The sequence below is a fragment of the Enoplosus armatus genome, chromosome 19 (genome assembly GCF_043641665.1).
Source record: "Enoplosus armatus isolate fEnoArm2 chromosome 19, fEnoArm2.hap1, whole genome shotgun sequence".
NCBI lineage: Eukaryota > Metazoa > Chordata > Actinopteri > Centrarchiformes > Enoplosidae > Enoplosus > Enoplosus armatus.
In genome coordinates this window covers 6552842-6575917 of record NC_092198.1, presented here as the reverse complement: position 1 = coordinate 6575917, position 23076 = coordinate 6552842, and the positions used below count along the sequence as shown (strand labels likewise).

At 42.9% G+C, this 23076-nt stretch overlaps 1 protein-coding gene across 2 annotated transcripts in view; it reads left to right on the top strand.

Moving 5' to 3' along the window:
* LOC139302277 (neurexin-3b) overlaps positions 1–23076 on the top strand; it is a 256861-nt gene that overhangs the window by 232472 nt on the left and 1313 nt on the right. The window contains exons 15-16 of one of the 2 annotated variants that reach the window (XM_070925932.1): positions 6426–6428; positions 13080–13176. In XM_070925932.1, the coding sequence (XP_070782033.1) occupies positions 6426–6428; positions 13080–13176 (100 nt within the window). The remainder of the gene's footprint in view (positions 1–6425; positions 6429–13079; positions 13177–23076) is intronic. The other variant, XM_070925931.1, reaches the window with a different exon arrangement.

Sequence of the window (23076 nt, the reverse complement as noted above, 5' to 3'; positions counted from 1 at the left end):
TAAGCCTTTCAGCTCCGCAGAATTCCGGTTGAACCCGGATTTTACGCTCGTTGGCTTGATGTGGATAGTCATTTCGGGAATACTCATTTATGCAAGGCTCTCTATCATGGGAGATCAGCGTCTCTCGTTCTCAATTAACTCGCGCTGCTGGCCTGAGATGTTTGGGAACAATTAGGAAAGGAGGCTGCAATCTAGAGTACCGTGGGGGAAAACAGCTGAGGGAGACACTGAAAGTGATTTGCATGGTTGCCGAGAAATTGCTCGCGTCCATCATCTTCAACTGGCCTGGTGCTCAGGAGATGGGGAAAATGAGAGGTAAATTGTGTGCAGTTTAATTGGGCTTTTCTTTCTTCTTCTGAGAAGCGGGAAATAATGCTGTATCGATGCACTTGGATACACATTCCATGATGACAATAATATTAAGTTAAAGCATCACAAATTCTTCTTTGGCAGAGTGTGGTTGTTTTCAAGGTGTTTTGATAGACAGTATGAGGTGGAGACTTACAGGAAGGTTTAGAGAGACCGGGCAGCACGCAGCAAAGGTCATGAACCAGAATCAAATCGCACTGTTGCAAGTTAAGGTTTTGCACACTAAGCATCCTTTTTTTTTTTTCCTCGACTCACTTCTTTTACTCCGTCTATCATAACATACATCAGGGATGTTGCTTAACACCTGGGGATATATGATAATCACTGATTTATTCTCTCGTCAAGAGGTAGTGAGGAAGGCGCTGTGCAGCACACTGCGCGTCTCCACGTGGTTGTCTGCTAGATGATGTTTGATGAGTGTGTTCATCTGCTCGCGTGTGCTCACAGGTGTGTGTGTGTGTGTGTGTGTGAGTGATTGTGTGTAGGCGGATCTGCTTCACTTCTCCACCTGCTGTCAGTTGTCTTTTCTTTTCAGTTAGTTAGTCTCTGTGATCACCTTCCCTCACAACCATCGCCCAGACCTGCCAGTAATTGTGTAAAGGTCAAACTAGTTTGCAGGTTCCCTTCTTTCTTTTACGGTCTTACAGTATCCATCTCTCTGCCTCTCTCTTTCTGGGTGCCTGCCTCCCAGTGAATTCTGAGAGACAAATGCTGGAGGTCCACTATTTGCTCAGTAGGTCCAATTAGAAGACAACAGACTGACGGAGGCCCTGCTGGTGTGTGTGACTCATTAAAGGGAAAGACACAAACACATGCGTGCACACAGTTTGTACAAGGATCCCTTAATCTTTGTCTCACACGTCTCCATACATGCACAAGCAAATTAAGCTACTGTTCGTTGCATTTATTTGTACACACACACACTCAGAAATCTGTCAGCCCTGTTGCAGCCACGTCCACTCTCATTGTCAGAACACAGAAGCACAATATCAGAGGATGTTCAATGTGTGATGCCGGATAGGCACCCACCCCCCCACCCCCCCATCAACATGACAAACTCATTCCAGCACTGTCGTGGATCGTCTGTCTTGTCTGGAGTGTATGTGCAACATTCGGTTGACTTTCTTTATGAATTTTTCATGTCACTTGGTGTGCAAGAGAATATGTACGATGAGCTATTTCCATTAGACTTCTCTGTGTGAACGTGTTTGTCGATGTTTGCAATTTTCATGTCTGTAGGTCATGTGTTTGTTTCTTTGTGTGTGTGTGTGTGTGTGTGTGTTCAGGGCAGTTTGTCTCTCAGTGTGTGAGAACCAGCAGCTAGCTCTAGGGGTTTTGAACCACAGGGGTTTTTGTAATGGATGTCCCCCATGCCTCACAACACAGCTTATATAGATCCTCCGGGAATGCTTGTGTGTGTGTGTGTCTAAACCTGCTGTCTTGTCAGCCTCCACTGTCACGGCGGGGCACTCACACACCAAGGAGCAAGCAAACAAACACACACCGTTACACACACCAACAGACACACACACACACACACACACACACACACACACACACAGTGTGTAGCAGTTTGTTTCTGAGCTGACCAGCAGGACATCAGCACATGCTTTGGGTGGTATACAGGCTTACCTCATGCTGTGTTGCCTCCAGAGATTCCTGACTGGTTATAACATGGTACAGCTGTCCAACTAATAACTCAAGCCTGCGACTGAAACAACAAAGTGACATGAGCAGCGTAACAACACTGATAGCACTTGTGAAGGCCAGTTCCAGCTACACAAATGATGAAATGCAATTAACTTTAAGAAGTCAGTGAAGAGAATTTAAATGCTTTCTAATTATACATATCTGTCTATCTTTCATCCCAAATGTTATTCAAGGCGTTACATCCTAAATCCAGATTTTTCTTCTTCTTTCGGTACAGATGTCATCTATCCCCTAGCACATGCCAGTAGACTTGCATGGATTATCAAAGTGGAACAGTCGCTATTAAATCCTGTGCCAAGCCATTTTAAAGAATTGCGAGGTTGCTGTGAGATCCCACACTCCTGGTGGTGTTTTAATTAGCTTTTTTTTCCAGCACAACGGTTCTGGGAACAAAACTATTATAAAAGTTAAACTTCTATTCAGCACACTGACAACATTTTAAGTTACTTAACATCCAACTTAGGAAGTTACTGCTTTCCCTGTTAAAAATAAATCAGTTGTTTGCTTCTGCATCATTTTCTTTTGGCACACAAGATTATGCTAGTTGTTGTAATATTAATTTCAGATCTCAGTTCAATGCAGAGGTAGCATTGAGTACCTCTCGCTTAGCCTAGCACGAAGACTGGAACAGCGGGAAGCAGCTAGCCTAGCTCCAAAGCTGTCATACACAGTATGTTGTATGTGTGTATTCAACATGTGTAGAAACATGAAGTGAAACGTTTAACGGTTTAACTAGACCAACAACAGCTGGGCACATTTGCTGCTTACAGCAACCTAGCAGTCCAGTCCTCATTAAGTGTCTAGCTTCATACTCTTTTGTGACTCTTTTGTAAAACCCAGCTGACTCTTGGACGTGGTGGTCATTAGCTTGCTCGCTAACAAGATACAACATGTAAATTACACATTTTCAAAGAAGCTGAAAGATTTGTTTTTGTTTGACTTTTTTACTTCAGCAAAAGCTAGCTGCTTTACCCTGCCTCTTTGTGCCAAGCTAGCTAAACATGTCACAGAGATATCTATATATATATATTTATATATATATATATATATCGATATGTTATATCTATAAGACAGAAAATGTACCACAATTTTGAAGTATTAACGTACCACCTCCTCAAATGAAGCTCCCTGAGCCGTGTGCTGTTTGTGATAATAAATCCTAACTCCAGGTGTATCGCTCTCAGACCTGATGACGTATTCCACAGTGCGCAGAATGCACCATGTGTCAGCTAGAGTCAGTAGGATTTAATTAAGTATGTATCGCAGAGACACGGCCTTTGATGTTCCACAGCAATAATGTGTTCTGTTTCATTGCTCAGCTGAGCTGTTAGCGAGGCCCAGTAATGTTTCTCCACAGAGAGTTGGTGCAAACTACAATGGAACCTGTTGCTCTTAGCAGCATCGAGTGGAGGATAATTGTAAGGATCCATGAGTCTGTGTGCGTGCAGGGCTAGTCATCCTTGCATGTGTGCGTAAGCATGTTGAGGTACTGTGGGAGGGCTCTGATGTACAGTACGTTTTAAATAATTTCTCTATTGGTTGGTGATTACGTCTCAACTTTCATCTTCTAAAAAGAGACTAAATCGAATGCTTAATTTGGTTTGTGCTCATTAGGAACTGAACCCAAATGGGACCCCTCGGCTAATTTGGGAGACGTAAAGCTGCCAGTTTCAGCCATTACATAACGCCTACATTGATTGACTGTGAGAAATACAGCAATATTGAAATGGATTGAAAAGGGAGATGAAAATGTAGTCCACAAGGAGAGAGTGCAAGGTCCAATTTCAGCTACTTGCTTCAGACATCACACATTCTCAATAGAAAGCCAATAGCTTCCCCGATTGAACATATCGTCTTACTTATTGATTGCATTGTTGCAATTAGTGAGGTCAACTCAGGTTTATTTATAAAGCCCTTTGTCACAAAAGTGTGTCCCAAACAACAGTAAAAACGCAATCAACAGCCATTCAAAATGTGGATAATGCATGATAATAACAGAATACCAGTAGAACAACAAGTTATTGAAGTCATTGGTGTTTGTGCGTCTGAAGCAAAGAAAAGCGCAATTCACTGTGTAAAGCTTGGATTAAGTGAGCCTAACAAACTGTAAATCCAACTCAGAACTGATGTGATCAGATTAATTCAGGCCTTGCTGAAATATGTGTATTCATGTCTTTACAACTAGGATCTCAAGAGCACATCAAGCACGGATCACATCAATTCGCAATGAAGACAGAGATGTTAGAAGGGATCTGTGGTGCTCATGGCCACAGAGCAGCAAATATTAAAACTGAAATCTGGCTGTACTTTAAAGTCCAACAGAGAGCTCAGCGATGTATCAGTGCAGACGTGTTGCGGTTTGTTCCTCTGTTTTAAATCAGCTTGTTGTTCTCGTGCAATCTTCTCGGATTCAAGGCCAGTCAAAGACGAGTAACGTGGACTTCAAATTCAGAAAATGAATTGGCAACAATTTTGGTTTAATAAACAAAAAATGCCAAAAATTCACTGGTTCTAGTCTCTCAAATGTTTCAGTCATCGATGACAGTAAACGGAATATGTTTGGGTTTTGATCATTGGTCGAACAAAACAAGCAGATGAATTGTTTTTCATTTTTTACCATTTCCTAGCATTTGAATGGCCAAACAATTATTGAGTTGAAACAATTGCTAGTTGAAGCCCTACACTTAAAAATGAAACTGCATGTTCAAGATGCAACATGGATATAACGTTAAAGTATGAAATATGATCCTAATTAAGTAACATACTTGTGGTCCTGCTTTATGAAACCAGAATATGTGGGAATAAATCTGATGTACTCATTCACCTCTGCTGATCTCCAAGCAGGAATACTGCTACCTTCATTTTGTTTAGAGGGCTGGTCTCTGCCAGTGTTTGTAAAATAGAGCCCTTTCCATTCCTGTCCTGTCCTGAACCCACCCCCACCCCCTTCCTATTCCCCCCTTACTCTCATCTTCTCTCTGCCTCTTCTTTGGTCACGGCTTTCAGCGCAGCTCACCACCACATCCACATGAATTCCTTGCTTCCTCTTTGAAGGGGAGAACCACAAGCGGTAACACAAACCGTAACTCAGAGCTGTAATCGCTGCTCCAATTTCACTTGAGGACGTCATGGGCCTGCATAGAGAGGAGAAAATTTCCTTCCATCTCTTGTCTGCTTACCTCAGATGTTCCTCTCTACCCGTCTTTCATCATATGACCACCCTCCCAGTCTTTCAGCTATTGTGTGTGTGTGTGTGTGTGTGTGTGTGCGCATACATGTGTGTGTGAGTGTGTTTGTCACAGGGCTTCCCTGATGACCTTGTACACTGCGGCAGGGGGGTGATTAAGGATCAGGGCCAAAGACCATTTCCTTTTCCATGGGAAGATGAATGACCCTGTTTGAAAGTGGCTGCCTATGGCCTCAGGGCAATTAGAGTTTGCTGTGAGCCAGCAACCCTCACCGCTCTGTGTACAAAGGCAGGTCCTTGAGAAAAAGAGAAATACTCGGCACATAGCCCATTCTGCTGAAACCAACACAGCACGGTGACGGTGAACAAATTTAATGCATTTTCTTTTTCTTTTCTCCCCCCCCCCCCCCCCCCCCCCTCCAGCTGTTTTCCCTCCTCTCTCTGCTGTACCCCACACTCCCACCTCTCCTGTCCTCTTTCCATTTCTCCATAAACCTGTAAAAAAAAAAAATGTGCTGACTTCAGGAGGCCACTAAGAAAGGCTCACAGAGGGTGCTCATTTGAAATATCAATATTTGATCTAGGAAATCATTTAGCATGTGGCTTTGGCCCTACAAGACTCTGGAGCTCATTCCGTTGTAATTTATCCACTAAATTGAAGGAGAGGTGTTAACGACAGCACTGCCGGCCTTTTTGCACTGCTTGTGTTTGCTTTCATCTTTCAACAATACTCTTACTAATGAAGATTAAACATCACGATCAAATGTTTTATTAGAACCACCACTGTGTGTTATTTTTAACATGCTTCTGCGCTGCCCTTTCCATCCCCCTCCTCTTCATTCCTCTCCCCACCCAGTTTTTCTTCTGATAAAGCATCTTATCTGTCACGGAGCGGGGAGCATGAGCAAAAAGAGTTGTGGCAGCCTATTGATAGGGATATGGCCTAGTGCCATTGATTCCCCTTGTAATACAAGCCTCTCCCTTGTCGGCCTGTCAAAGCCCAGATCGGACATGATAACGCGCACATCAGACAGCCGTCAATAGAAAGACGAAGCTTCCGCCGCGGAGATGACTATCTTATTTTGGTACGAGGGGGCCGGTGGAGTGGAGGAATGGGAATTAGAGAGATAGCGAGGAAGAGGAGATGGGAGCGGGGGAGCCAGTCCAACCTCTGATTTCTGTCACTTTCTGGGCCATTTCTCAACCTGAAAAATAGTCTGCCGCGTGTATCCCCGTCCAACGTGTGTGAAAAATATACATGTCCAAGGTGACCAAGGAGCACCTCAGGGAAGAAGAAGTTGCTTTGAATTGTGTGTCTTTGATTCGCCCTTGCCTCAGCGACGTCACTTTGATCTCCGAAACATGCAACCACATTGGATATCCATGGCAACTGACTGCCAGGATGAGGCGCTCGAGGAAAATTGATTTGTTTGGGGTTTATTCCCATCAGTACAACAAAAAAAGAAGTCTGCTTTAGCCATTGGGCACCCTGGCATTGTAAATAAACCAAATTGGGTTTGATAGTGGGGTTGTAATGTGGATCTATGGTGTGGTGTCTCTTCCCTTATTCTCAAAAGGCTTCGTTTCTCAGTGTTTCCTTCACCCTCCAGGCACAAAAACACGTGAAGGTCATTTGTTATTGTAAGACCGTGGTGTGTTCAGGAGCAGCCTCCCGCCCCCCTCCCTGATGATATGACTCAGTGTACTGTACTTAAGCATGTGCGCTTAGTTTCTCCAAGACACAGCACACACTCATATTTCATGTCATGTTTGTAACCCGGGGGCCGTGTCTGCATTTTAGCCTTTACACAGCCTTTACTGACCCAGGGGAGGACTATAGACAGTGGTCGAGTGCGTTACGTCTTTCTTTTTCCCCCTGCCAAGCACAAGCCGCTGCTTTGATGTGCCCGATCAAATCACCGTCACGTTCAGCAGAATATTCAACTGCAGCCACAGCCACAGATGCAGCAGCTGCTCCTGTTACCATCCATGTATTTGAAGAGTTTTATTCCAAGTTGAAACACTCTCTGTTTGATTAGTGTGACCCTCAGACGATGGCTGTCAGCACACATTTAAATGATGGTATATTTTAAGAACTAGTTGGTCATTAGTTGATCAAATTCAATTAGAATTGGAGAAAAATAAGCTGTAATTGAAGTTGAAGTATAGCATTTTTAATTAAAAGCCTATTTAGCATTAATTTGCTCTGATGTTGCACACAAGTTGATAGTGCATCATATCTTGTTTAAATATAAGAGTAAAGTCTGCAGGGGCTTGTTGTGCAGCTCCTCAGAGACATATGCTGTAAATGGCAAGCAGTGATGGTTCAGCACGCAGATCTGGAGTTCAGTCACACTTTTTTCTTCGGCACAGGTGTGAAGAGAGGGTGTGAATGCACTCTTGCTCCTGAAGGCACATTAGATAGAATGCCTCAGTAGTTAAGCACAAAAATTAAAAAAATAATAACATGAAATAATGAACAAAATGCATCATGTCTTGTTTTCTCCCCCCAGTTTTATGCTTTGAAGTAGGTGGACTTGTTTTTTGTCACTGGTAACTTAAAAAGAGACATCTCCTGCTCACCCGGCCAAAATGTTATCAATATGTTTTTTAATTAAAGGATATGTTTACGTCCTTTCAAGTCTATCTTATACAATACTCACGTGCCCATATGTGCACTGAAAAGAAAGAGCCATTGGTCGCTTCAATCGTTCCTCCTGTCCATACTGGCCCTGCAGACATCTCTTCCTAATGTGATTTCAATGTGAAGTGATGGGGGACCAAACCCACAGCCCCTCTGTGTAAAAATGGATTCTAAAGTTCAGCTTAAGCTAATATGTGCAGCCCGAGTCAAATGATGTGAGTGTCTAGTTTCTACGCACAATGTTTCCTTGTTGAGCTACGGCAAAGGGATAGTGACGCAAAGAGGAAATAGTCTAACACACATGCCGACACAGCACGCATAGCAATTGCCGCAGCAGCTTCAGTCATCCGTCAGTGTCTGTAGTTATGTGCGTGAACAGAAGAAGAAAATAGACTTGGAGCATAGAAATACGCTTCAGGTCGCATCCATGCACATATAGGTTAGCGTGAGTAAAATGCGAGGCCTGTGTCGACAGCTGGATCGATCAAAATAAAAGCGTGCCTGTTCCATCAGACGTGAGAAAAACGACTGCGTAGACAGGCTGTAACTGAAGCCTCATATGAGCTTCAGCTGAACTATATCTCTTCAGGGCCAGTATGGACACAAAGAACACGTGCAGTGAAAACCAAAAACGTACTCTATATACATATGGGCATGTGCGTGATGTTTTGAAAACATGTGAGCCTATCCTTTAAAAATGAAACCGAGCATCCACACACTTGAATTCACATGTCACATTTATTGGCTAAGCTTTCATGCTACGCTACTCCATCACTTTGCAAATTGTGGTGAAATGACTGTAATATAAAGTATATCATGTTTACTGAACAGGCTCAGCGTTGGTCGTTTTTTTTTGTTTTTTTTCTGTGGTGAAAACGTTTTTTAATAAAAGAAGTGTTTCCCAAGCTTCAAATTTATTGTTAATCAATCTTGCAGCCTCTTTGCTCACTCTGAGGTCAGGCCTGACTGGTGATGTAGCATGCACTCCATTCAGCTGCTGAGGTAATTGCAGCTTCGCCTGTTAATGGTCTCTGCATTGCTGCCGGCTGATTCACAGTAGTCAGTGCGGAGTTCCTGATTAAACACCAAGAAGCTTTTTTCGAGACAGAGACGGCCCGGCGTCTTTGCACCTCCTCCATTTTGTTTGTGTCAGTGCCATCAGATGGGAAAGTGAAAGCTGTGTATTTTGAGACTCGTCTTCTAAAGAGGCTGTCTATCTTTATCGATCGGCAGTGTGATCCTTTCAGTTGATGTGCTGAAGTGGTCAGAGGTAAATGCTGTTTTAATGAAGTCTGGCTATTGATTTGGCTGTGGTGTTTGTTTGTGGAGTTCAGAATTTGAGCATCTCTTGAAGGCAGGGTAATCAGGATAATCAGGCATGATGCACATGCCCTGTGAGTTTTTCTGTTCTGAAATCATCGCGCATAATACACTTTCTTCACACACAGGAAATAGAAGGCATGTGTACGTATATTAAAGCTTCCCCCACACACACAACAAATCCCACCACCCAGACTCTCTTAAAAATGACGATGAGAACGTTTGTTGAGAATAATTACACCAAAAAAGAAATCACTTTGCTGCCAAAATATATCCCACTCTATGTTATGGAGATTTAGACAGAGAATTGGATTTCCCCAGCTGTGAAATCAGTTTTTGTAGTCCCGCTGGCCGACCGCATCATTTTGCTATACCCCGCTGTAGGCTCCCGTCACTGCACACACATGCAGCCTATGCCTTTTCCGCTCCGCGAGCTCCCTTTTGCATTTACAGCATCTAGCCTCACGCTATATGTTATTATCAACATCTCCAGTCGGCTGAGAGAAGAAGACTGCGTGTCACTTCATCGGTTCTGCATTAGGCCCGAATGCGGAAAAATGGCACACTAAAGCCCTTCATGAGGAGCACTTCAGTCTGAACCATTGTGACTGGCAGAGATACATCATATGTTTATGAGAATGAGAAAATCAGGCGCACATCTAGTGGATCTACAAATGTCAAACATCGCACTTGAAAAGCCCTCTTCAATTTCTCTTAGTGGAATCAAAGTCGCTTAGAATCATCTTTGACTCTGAGTTGCAGATGATTTTCAATCAAACGGAAAATGAATAAATTGACTGTGAGTATGTCCTTCTACCATTTAAATGCACCCTTTACTATGCGTGAGCTGAGGCAGCCAGTCCTCCTCTTTCATGTGGACGGGCTCAAAGATGAAGTACTTAATGATTTTTTTTTTTTCGTGGCAGGAGTTCTGCAGTGCTGTGCAGGGCTTTGGCCTCTGTATGCCAATAAGTCAAGAGAGGGCAGAGATTATAAACATTTTGATGAGGCTTACCTTGGGGCTAAAAGCTGTTATTGTCTTGATTTGCCTGCCACACACACCTTCTTTAACACAGAGACGTCGGCCGCCGTGTAAAGCTCTTTTCAGACATGGAATGTGAAAATTTGCTGGTTTCATCTGTCTGTTAAAGTCAGCTTTGGCATTCATAAATGTTCTATAATTGCTCCGTTCAAATATGACAAACTGTGATCAAGTGATCAATTTTATCTCTAAACAATATTTGGGGGCCTTTTAAGCCTTTATTACAGACAATGGAGAGACGACAGGAAATAAGGGGGCGAAAGATGTTACTCTAAGCGGGGACAATATCCACTTTTATATAATGAATGTAAAATGACTAGAATCACTTCAAAGGAACACATCTGAAACATGACGGGTGTCAATAATTGGGTACTTGAGCTCATTTGATAGTGCTGTAGGGGTTCTTCAGCCCTAATAAATGTTCTAGATAGAATGTAACATTCTGCTGCCAATTCTTAGTCTACAGTCTGACAGTGTCCATGCACAGTTAAGTAGGAGACTGGTCTGCTGATTACAGCGGTTTTCTGCTGGGTTTCTTTCCTCTTTTGCCCCGCACGGCGGGGGGAATATGTATAAAGTGAATCAAAGCGCAGTTTTACAGACTGATCTGACATGAGAAGAATCTCCTCTACAACTTACATATGTCTCATTACAGTAGTTCATGGTTTATTTAACTGATTTTATTTTCTTTATGCATAAAAAATTCATGAAATTAGAAATTTATCACAGTGCTTTTAAGAAGATGGAATAAGATGTCTTTTTAATGTCTCTCTTTGCCATGAACGTATAAAGAGAAGGGGATACAGTGTCGGAGGCAGGGCCCCGTTCATTCCTGTGAAAGTTGCTCCGTGGCGCAAGAAGCCAGAAAAGTTCCAACTTCCAGGTGTAAAAAGACCGAGGAAAATAACTGGATTCGGCTAATACTCAAATATTCGGTTGCAGAAACAGACTTATTTGGACTTTACTTTGTGTTACTTTCAATTTTAGTCAGACTTTGGATGGAGTTATTTTAAATACAAGGAAGCATCCAAGCTGCTGTTACAGTGACACTCTGCCTGTCTAAAGTATTTGTCTTTGTCTCTTACAAACACTATTATTTATATACATGGCGTTCCCCTGGAGAAGTCAAGCTGGGGGAAACCAGGTTTTTCTAATCCCCTTCCCCGATCACAGAAACCACATTCCTTGTTTACATGATGTTCAGGAAATCAGCTTACTGGAGAAAGCCACCTGTAGCCCGGTTACTTAAGTGCATGTAAACACGCTGAATGTGATGTGATTCAGTACAGGTTTGACCCATGTTGGAAGTGCTCTGGACATGTCATATTGCCATGGAAATTTAGCTGGCTTGCTAAAATGATAATAAAAGATCATCTATTCAGCAGAATGTTTGCATTTTGGTATGTAAGACTCTGCTAAGCTGCTGCATCCAAGGCAGTGATAATATTTGCTCTGTGCTGAGATGCTGTCGGCATCAGCTGCAGAGAAATGCGGCTTGAATGGACAAGAAAAAGGCAGTGTTTTCAGTTGATGCTGGGTTATGGTGTGATGGTCTCGGGGTGAAATTGCTGGAACAGACTTTGAAGTGGCTCTGGTTTTTCATCTCTCTCTCTCTCTTTCTGCGTCCCTGCCTCCCACATCTACCGCTATCATAATAACAAGCAATAACCCTCTTTCAGCAATAACCAAGACTTTTACGCCCGTAATGTGGCTTCAATAAATTGTCATGTTTACCAAGAGGCCATATTTTACAGCAATTTGGTTTAGAGCCTCCCCTCTTGCTTCTTGCTTCGTCTTTTTTTTTGCCTCCTCACGCTGGAGTACAGTACATAATGTGGTGTTGATGTTATGCACACCAGCACAAACACGCATTAACACATTATCAAATGTACTGACAGAAAATGGCATAGCCCATCACACATAATCACACTACACATTAGGAACAGGTTTTGAAAAACCTTCTTTTTCTCTGTGATGTTTGGTAGGCCTGCATGTTGAGCATCAGCATGCATGTGTATGCATGCGGTAGAGGTGGACAGCTTTCCCCGGGCCCTGTTGGAAGCAGCAGCACAAGCGTGGGGGCGCGTTTCATTAGTCTGTCAAACTCGATGATATTTAGAGCCCCACACCCTCGGCCAGGACTGGAAAACTCAATCAGCACTCTGATTTCATAACCCTGCTCGGTGACAGGGCTTATTTTATCGCCCCGCTGATTCATTCTAATAAATGCCGGCTGCCCAGCGCACCACAGCTGAAATACAACCCCCACTCCCCCCCGCCTCCCAACTCTGTCCTCCATGGGTCGACCCGAAAAAAAAGGATGGGGTGGGGAGAGGGGATAAATCAGAGTTGTGGGAACTGGAAGGTGCAGATAATCCATCGCTGGTCCGGGTGTAGCTACCAAGTCTGCCGCCCCATCCCATCCCTCCCTCCCTCCCTCCCTCCGCACCCTTTAGCACAAATCAGACGCCGGGACAGTGTTGATCTGTGAGGGCTTGGTGGGGCCATTGATTGTGGACGACAGAGGAGGAGAAGGGCGATAAATAATCGGAGGCAGAGTGCGGAGGGTGAAGGAAAACAATTATCTGCGGAGGTGGAAAGCACATAAAGTGAAGAATGATAAACACTGTGAAATATGATTGACTCCAAGTGATATATGGAAGCTGAAGGACAGGTGGAGAGGCCTGTGTGTGCAGAGATATCCTTGAATGGAATGGCTGTGGGCGGTATAGATGAAGATCACTATATTGCCCCTGGGCCTAACCACATTTCCCCGTGTCTGTGAATGTGTCTCTCTCTCTCCGCAGACGTCGGACGACATTGTTTCGTCGGCGGAGTGCTCCAGCGATGACGAGGACCTGGAGGAGTGCGACTCCGGACATGCAGGTGGGATGGGTGTGTCGAGTTGTGCTTGCTCTGAACCTGGTCTATCTCTCCTTATCTTTCTTTGATTTGCTACCGAGGAGCCTCTCCTCTTAGCATCATGTCCCATGAGAGCTTCAAGTGTAACTTTAAAAAAAAAAAAAAAAAGCCCTCCGAAAAGTAGCCACTGTGAGAAATATACACTAGTGTGAGGGGTTCTCAGTGTATATCTAAAGTTTAAAGAACTCTTTGGAGACAGATGAAAGCAGTAAGACTCAAGTTCCTATAACCTTAGCATGCTCTCTGTAGGAAGTTACAGTTCTAACTTTAACTGTAAATAAGTAATCTTATAGCCAGCCACTGTAGTTACAGCTCATACCTTTCATCTCTAAAACAAGTTACACTTAGCTATGGGGCCACTGGTTGCAGACATGAGGAAGCGTTGATACTAATTTTGTTCTCTCAGCATTCGGTCGAGAGCAAAACTTTACTCAACAAAGTACGAAATTAGTATCAAGCCCCATGTCGCCCGCACTGATGCTTCAAAATGTATCTGTCCTGTACATGGTTGATTTCCTCTTGCTGTGCGTGTGTGTGCGTCTCTCTTGACAGAGGATACATTTTGAGATTCTTTCGAGAACAAAGATGCTTTCAGCATAGATACTGTGATATGTAGCAGACTAACTGCAACAGAGCCTCTTCCTCCCTTCTCCTTCCTTCTTCTTCTTCTCTTGTTTGTACCTCTGTTTCCTTCGTCGGAGGCTTGCCTTACCTGAAACATTCTAATAGAGAACAGATATCCTCGAATTTCTGTGCGCATCGTCTCTCTTCCCTCCTCCCTTTACACACACACACACACATATATAACTCATATCACTTTGTGATTGGATCAAAGTGATAAGACACTCACTCAGTGGAGTTTGAAAATGAAAACAGAGCTGGAAATAAAAACCGCATATTTAAAAGGAGTGGTTATTTTGAGGCAACTTGGGTTTGGACGACTTTTGAACGAGCAGCTGTCAATCACGCACAAGCCTGGGAGCAGCTGGCGTACATCCTAACAGCGTGGAGTAAACCAGGAGGAGTGGGAGCTCTACTGAAACTGGCTCAATATGTAAAGACTATCTCCCCTTAGGCACTCTGGAAATCATTAACAGCTCAGGCTATTTGATTGCTTCACTGTCCTTCAAAACGCCATCACGGCAGACTAATTGATGCCGCGTTAATCTGGCTAAATATGGCTCCGTTTAGCACCGAGCATATGCCCACTTTTCACTGCTAATAATGAACCCAAGTTGAAACAATGCCTTGCCCTTTCACTTTATCTCTGCTCTGAGAACGCAACAGATAATCGGACATTTATTTATTTCTCTGGGAAATGAGGTCTTGCCATGTACTTCAGTAGATATTCCACAAGTAATTTTACCGTTTTCCCCATATCTGTGATAGTAACTCATTTACTTTGAAGCGTTATCGCGCTGTAATAGCATTTGTTTCCTTGAAAATTATGACCACATTTGGGTCCTTGTGCTTATGGCTTTTTGATGTGAAGAAAAAGCCATTTTCTCCGTGCGTCCGCGCAGTATTTAGGTTCTTTATCAAGAAGCATGAGTTGCTTAAATGAAGAGATTATTGAAATTGAATGGACTATTTTTTTGTTTTTTCGTTTCCTATTAGAGCCTCAAACCCAAGTATTCTCAAAGTGGAACAAAGCGTAGTGTAAGAAGTTTTTACTAAGAGAACATGGTACCCTCCCCTCATATAGTGGCAACATATGTAGTCATACACACTCATACATACTGTACATTTCACCATGTTGACACAGAAATTCATATCCTCATTCCTTGCCCCGCTTCCAGTCGTATGAACAGTTGCATGACATGATGTTGGTTTCTTTTTCTGTTGCATTTTGTTGGGGTTTTTTTTCCTCCTGTGATGCACACATGAACATCTCTCTTCTGTATCGATTTTGGACCCAGCTGCTGGGTTGCTTAAGATTTGACCGTTTTGTTTTTGCTTTCCTTTGGGGGCCGGGGGGTGGGGGTGGGTTTGAGTGGGGTGATTTTTTTATTTTCTTGTTTTGTTGTGGTTGTTGTTTAGTTTTTTTTTTTTGTCCTCCTCATCATCCGTCGTCCATCCTCCAAGCAAGGATAGAGCCACTCCTCCCGTTTTTGCCTCATCTTGTGCCGCATGAACTTTTGGTGGTTGGAAAATTCAAAGTTCTCCTCCTCATCAAGTTTGTGTTTATTTATTTATCTTTTTTGTGCCATATGGCTTCTAAAGAAACATCCTCCCCCCCTCCCATTTTCGATACAACATAGGGAAATGAACGGCAACAAAATCTTTTCTTGCCATCATCCTTTTTTTGGCCTTGTGCAGGCAACCCCATTCTGTCTCAAGAAAGTTGTGTGTGAAAGAATGACTCCCCGTCTCCCCTCCCGAGCGTTAAACCCCCACCCCTCCCCTCCCCTCCATCCCGACTCACCCACCTTCTTTCTTTTAGCCTTTCTGCATATACATGTCTGTTTTGAATGCAGATGGCATAAAAAGACTTTTATTGCCACAAAGTATATCTGTTTTTCTATTCTATCTGTTGCTCCAAGTAGAAGGCTTTTGTGGCATGCACACTGTACTGGACTGTACCACAGCTCTATAGACTAACTAATAATCCTCTCCCCCCCAAACTCCCCCGCTTCTGCATGGATATGATTGGCATCCATTTTGTGTGCTGCTTCTTCTCCACCCATAAGTCTCAGGCTAACCCCCCAAGCTGGCTTCTACTACATGTCTGCGTGTGTGTGTGTGTGTGTGTGTATGTGTGTGTGTTTGGGGCTGCAGCGGTGGTCCTGCCACCGCTGTTCCCCACAGCAGCCGTCTTGTGTTTGTGCTTGTGCCTGCTGTCTCTGTCAGTGCTCCGTCTGTGTCTGCCAGCCTCAGTCTTGTCTGCTGTACGTGGTCGTCTCGTGGTTGTGTTGTCTGTGTGTTCAATAAAACTGTTAAACCTTACCTTTTCCCTTTATCCCCCGTGAGTTCCACAAGAGGGCAAAGAAGGAGTGTGTGAGGCGAGATTCTTGACCGCGTAACTATTAACAGTTAAACTGACAATTAAAGTATCTCTCTATGCAGGCATTCACCAGCTAGAAAAAGCTTTCCACTACCTGGAAATCACTAATGAAAAATATGTGATGCTCCATTTAGAGAACAGCAAATACCACGTCAATTTATGATTCATTTCACAGTGATTAACCGATTAAAAGTGTTGCAGCTTGTCATTACCGTGTAATTGCAGCAAATTTGTGATTAATATGTAATTATATTTTAGTAATTGATGCAAATGATTTTCACAAATCCACACATGCAAATCAGAATGTTTGACATGTTTGTTTTGTACATACAGCGCCTACAAGTTGCTACAAATCCTATAAGACATAATATTATTTAGACCAGATGTAGACTCATAACAAGCTCATGTAAAAAGTCCAACTTATACTAACCAATGCAAAAAATGCTGAAAAGCAGAGTGATAGATGTCAGCACAGCAGGCATTTTGACTTGTCATAGCAGAAAAAGCACAGGTTTTACTGCTAATAACAATAATAATGATGAAGGCTTTGTGCTATTTACTCTTGTGGTGCCGGTAAGTTGTGTCAGGGAGATAGGTCCCTGGGCCCTGGAACACACAAATGGAATGGAGCCATCATTATTGTTATTAGTGTTTTTTTCCTTCTACAGCAATTCAATATGTCTGCCGCGAGAAAGGTATATTTCACTGTACCAGTGCCAGCAACATTTACAAACAACATCTGCCACCTCTATGTTTAAGGTTTGGTTAAGTTTAGGCCACTTAAGTCAGTTGGTTAAAGCTGCTCTAATGACGATGGATCAAATGACTGAGTGTAATATGAAAGGAGTCACAGAGAATTATCACCCGACTCTGCAGTTCCCCTCAGCTCTACAGAGTGTTTTAGCCTCTTTTAGCTCATTGTTTTGTTTGTTTTTACGGCCCACAGCTTTGTCAGCAGCAGTTTTCCACATAAAAAAGCTTTTAAAAACCACCGTATGCTACCTGACCAGCACCACAACAACTAACAGACAAAGTTAGCCACTAGCTAGTGGACATAGTGGAGCATTTAGCAGCTAAAGAGCAAGATATTTTCTTAAGGAGTTGGTGAAGCCCATAACAGACCTAAAAAGAGAGTAAATATTGGACTTACATTCATCAGGTGGCCAGAAAGCCCGACTCCAACTGAATGCTAATGTCTGCTGGATGTGTAAATAAGCAACAGTTTGCTCACACATGTCAATGTTGTGTTGTGCCAAAAAAATCAGGTTTAGGTATAGGGGAAGATTATCACCATATCATCACAAACCTTGACTGTTGGTAGGAGATAGGACACAAACTTCTGTGGATAGGCGCATGCTTTGTGTACCCACACTCACTCTTACTTTTCGCTGCACTCTAAGAATGTATACTGAGCATAAACATACAGGTAGGTTGTTTCAATCAGTTTCAACAAATTACAGCCTCCCACAAATCTCTGCTAACAGGCTAACTGTTGCACTCTGTGTAAGCGTCGAATAGATCGTAAAAAGATTGTGTATTTAATAAAAGGGCCATAAATGGTCCTGCATGCGCCATTACCCTATCAGCCTTTTGATGAAGTGGAGCACAGATCAAACAGATGTAACATATTTATAGATGTCTCCTTGTGGCTCAAATGAATGTTAGACTGGAGGCGTGGATGTAATGTTGTGGGATTCCTTCATTGCTGCGTATGAAGAGCCCCGACACATGTAGGGTACAGAATGAAGTAGTGATAGGGACGGATCACTGGCTTTTCTTGTGGCATCAGCTATGGCTTCCGTCAAGCCTCATTGGGCCGGCTGTCACTTCAACACAGACCTCAGATCAGTTTAAAGGTTATTCAGCTGACACATGTCCGCCGAGTGCAGAGGTGCAGCCTAATGGCTGTACAGCAAATCGACCGGCTGACAGGGGGCGAGTCGCCACGCCTGCTGGAGATGCCAATTTAATACGCCAGACTGCACCCAGCCTCATGATGACGGATTAAGAGCTATCTGCCATGCGCCGTGGCTTCGGGACGCCCCCGGAAGAGAGTCCCTCTTCCAGCCAGAGGTAGTTCATGCATCCTGACAGGGCAGACCTGTCCGTTTGCCGAAGTTGTAAACATAACATCGTTCAACTTTTAAGATGGAACGGAACTGTCCTTCAGTGAGAAACTAGACCTCCCTTGGCACGGGTGTGCACAGGCAAGATAAGATAATTTAATGGCAGGGTAAAGTGCTAAGCCTTTTAAGGTACATGTTTCTAGATAGCTCAGCCATTGCACAGGGTACCAGTATAATCCCTGGCATGTCCTTTTAAGTGTGTCCACGCTGAGAATCTGTGTTTTGCTGGCTCCCTGGTAATCAGCTCCCTACCTGTGGTGGGTAGAGGTGAATGAATCTGCTACAGCAGGTCTCTGGGCACAATGCGCGCAGCCACAATGGGATTTCAGGGTCCCCAAACCACTGACTCACCCACAATTTGCAGCGTCGAAATCCCATTGACTCAGTTCATCCGTGGTCGGTGCTGGTGCACCGGCTTTCCGCCTTTATGGTGTAGCGTCGTCAAATCCCTGACACACCATCAGAATTCATCTCCGTTCGGAAGCCTCAGCAAACGGTGGATGGACACGGGGATCAGGCCAGGAGTAGAGGAGAGGGAGGGAGTGGGGGGAAATGAAGGGAAAGTGCTGCTCTGAGATTTCTGCATCTGTTGCCTCCAAGCTGCTGAGGTAGCCAGTCAATCAGCCATTTAGAAGTAATATATTTTCTTAATACTATTTTTACTTAATTCCTCTCAAAAGCCAGCACAGGCATGCAGCAGATTTACCAGGACGGATGTTTAGTTTGCTTCATGCTCTTGTTTTTGTGGTTTAAAGAGATAGGATCAGTGTTTCTCATTGATGCAAAGGCTAGCCAGCGGGCACCGGCGCAAAAGAAACACTTGTTAATCTGAAGCCCTGACTTCCTTTTGCTTAAAAAAAGAAAGAAAACAAGAGTAACTGGCTGTAGGTCTAGCGGAGTGGAGAATTATTTGCCAGGGCGGCAGAGGCTTAGAATAAAATCCCCATCCATCTTGACGAGTGCGGAAAACAAACGCAGTCTGGTTAAGCAAACCCATTAGAAAACGCTGTGTTTGTCTGCTTCAGAAGTGCAACGCTTGTGCAAGAGCTTACACAGGATTAAAGTGTTTACCAAAACATCAAGGTCCTCTGCACTGACGTTACTGGTGACCCTTTCACTGCAGCGGTTCCCCCCTCCCATCCAAGCGTTTTTTGTTGACATAGCGCAAAAAGCTAACAGTCGCCGGAAGCTGTTAGCCAAGAATGGGGTGAAAGGATGCAAACAAGGCCGAGACAACAAGGGTTTGGATAAATAAATCCTCGGATGAAATCACTTACTCTGTGCTGGCGTTGTTTGTTTAATAAGGCCAGGAGTTCGGCTCCGTTGTTAGAATGTTATCTCAGCTATGCAACATGAGCAGTCGTGTCAGACATCAGCGCTTTCTCTGCAGTGTGGTCGGACATTCGGGAAAACTCACATTTAAGACGTCAGCGTATAACACAGTGTGACAGATGCCATATTTTCTCAATAATGCTTAACTCATAGACCCGCTTTTGCTTAATGAATGAAGTTTCTGTAACCAGCCTGCAGACGAGCAACCAAAACCAGATGTGCCTCTCACATCTGCTTTAACTCGCCAGAGACACAAATTAAAAACTCGCCACCCTGAGCCCTCTTGTGGAACTCCTCCCCAACACGGTGTTTATCTGTCAAACGAAGGCTGTTGGTTATGCACATAACACAAAGCATCTGAACATTTAATAAAAAGTAGCTCATTAATTATGACTCTACTTCCCCTCTTGATTAATTAGCGAATGCAGAGGGCCTAAATGCCACATAATGTTGGTTGTATATCATCCCATGGTGCACCTTTCTTCCCCTCTGCTAACTGCTGATGAATGGTTTCTTTGCCTGAGAAAATATCCCACAGCCCTTGGTGGCAGTGACCTTTTTTACTGACCTCTGACCCCCTTCTTAAGCCCCTCCCCCCCTACCTGTCCCACAGCTTGCTGTATTGTTATTGTATTATTACTCTCCCTAAATGCAACTTACTTAAGCATGCATTAACCCAACTTCTTATAGTGGAACTAAAAATCCAAAACTGAAACCGTGTCTGATTGACCTCTCTTTTCTCTGACGTACATCCAGACTGCACGCCCTGTCCTGTGTTTTAAAAATACTAACAAGAGAAATGCATTGACGTAACTAATAATAAAGTATTTATTATTAGTTAGAACGAAGGTGGTGACACTTTGCCTATAAACTGTCCCCCCCTCTCTTTGTCTGCCTCAGTGTGTGCTTTCTGGTTGTTCATCTTTGATAGTGTGAGAAATTTATTGCCTTTCTTTCTTGCTTGCTAATCTGTTTTATTTTGTCTTTTTTTGTACATATATGTTAACGCACATATATGTGTATCTCTATGTTTCTTTTCTGGAAATGTTCAAATTTTAACTGCTAATTTTGCTAAGGATCACTATTGCCAATGTTTTGATGATTTCTCCTCCCCCACCCTAATTAGATTGAAACTTCCTCTTTTCTCTATGAATTAATTACCATTTCATAAACAACAGAAGGTCTTTACGATTGGGTATCAAAACCACGCAGCTTTTAAATTCCTTCCTCATAGAGAAAAAAGAGAAGACTCCTCCAAAGTAGACCCTCACCACTATCTGTGAGAACTGTTCCAAACTGTTTCTATGCTGATCTCTAATATTTTCCTGTGATTTAATAGCTATCTCTGATTGAAATTTGGATTTAATCAAAGAACGAGTCGATTGATTTTGTGCATGGCAAAGAAGTTGCAGCTTAGGGTCTGTAAAACTGTCAGTGTTGAGAGTGCTGTTCTCTTTTGTAGATGGGCATGTATATGCTCATTGTTTGTATATCCCCATCCCTTCCTTACAGCCAAAAGCTCTAATGCCGCCCGACCGCTTCGTGCCGCCTTTACATGGACATGGCAACTGATGTACACGTTCACCCCCATCTATGTCATTTCCTTCCTAGTATGTTCATAGGTCCCACCCCCCCACCCCCGTCTCACACTCCCTCCTCCCCAAACCCCTTTACGTAGAGATTCTAAGATATGTACAGTCATCCGTTTGTTCATTGCTGATGAAGTTAAAGAAGAAAAAAAAACATAAAGAGTCATCTAATCAGGCTGTAGATATTTATGGAGAGACTTATCTATCGAAGCAAGAATTATAGATATACAGTTTTCTTTTTATACAAAATTAAATGACTTATCGAGAAAAAAAAGAAAAAAAAAGAAGATATCCTGAACAGAATGGTGAAGATTATTTTTCATGTCATGATGTGTGGATGTATGTGTTGTTGCCTCCCTGTACCATCCTGTCTAAAAAGAGAAATATATACTAATTAATCAGAAATTGCTTAAAAAAAAAAAAACTAACCTAACTTGTCCAAAGGCATTCTTACACAACTTTCTTTTGTAAATTTTTTTTTTCTTCCTGCCAAAATCATGCGGGCAATTTGTTGATGTAAGTTGACAAAACTGATGGTATGCTTTCTTCCTTTTGAAAACTGTTTTTTTCATTTATTTTTTTTAGTAGGCTTTTATGATTTTCTCGAGCTGACTTTGTTTTTACCTGTTTTTTCTACGTACTTCTTACTAATCCCTTTCTGGATAGCTCTATCTGTGGCTTTACTTTGTGAATGGTTTTGTTTTTACGATGTTTGCTCTAACTCTGAACTCTTTTTTGCAATGCCTTAATTATTATTTTCGGTTTTCCTTCGTTTTCTGTTGTGTTCTTTTTTCTTTATTGTTCCAAAAAGAAAAAAAGGTTTGCATCTCTTTATAGTGCCCTGTTTGTGAGCCTTTGCAATGTACAAACAAGCCACTTTGGCAAGAGGATAAGCAGCTTCAATGGGCAAATGAATGTTTCAAATTCTTTGTAGTGGTCAAACAACGGGTTTAGCTAATAAAGCGTCAAGTGTTCCTAAATGGATTAAGTATGAGTGGATGTGGAATATTTTCAAGCACACTGTGAATAAAAGAGTTATACCACACGCTGTTACAAGCGAGATACTCACACCAAAGACTACAAGTCAGCAAACATTCATGTGTCGTTGAACTGCCCGGTGACTTTGTGCCATCGTGGTGACTGTAGGGGTCAAAAGGCAAGAGGCTAGGGCTAACAGGGGGAGCCCACTAATGCTGAGGGAAGAAAAGTTCCCTCCATTTTTTTAAGACTCGTGAGCAGTGGCTTTTTGCTGGTACAGTTTCCTTTTTGTAGATCAGTGTCTGACCCTCGGATACACCTAGAAGTGCCAATCAGGTTTTTAAGAGGCTCCAGGTAATGTTTTTTTGGGACTTCGGAGTCCAAAAACACTGCCTTTCCCTTTTTTTTAGTTGTCTAAAAAAAGGTCAACGGGGTTAAAAAAAAAAGTGCTTCTCTGAGCAAACACCTTACAAACAGTTTCTCATTTCAGACTTAGTTAGACTTGCTTTCAGGCCCCACTGGCTCGCTCTTGAATTGCAAACACATGCTAATACCCTCTGCTTCTTTTTATCCACAGAGCGCATCTTTTGGTGCTCAGTGTTTGAACGGACCAAAAAGGATTTACGCTTGAAGATAAATGAAACAAGCCTCTTAAAAGCCTGAACTAGTCATTTATGTGGAGAAATGTGCTGCATTATCGGATAGAACTAAATATAGGGCCACAATGTGTGTGGCATCACACATAATTCACACTTTTTTATACACAACCATAGTCTGTTGTGGACTATGCAGCACATGGAACATATAATAACCATGGCTACTTTACAGTGCAGTATAAATGTAGTCCTGATAC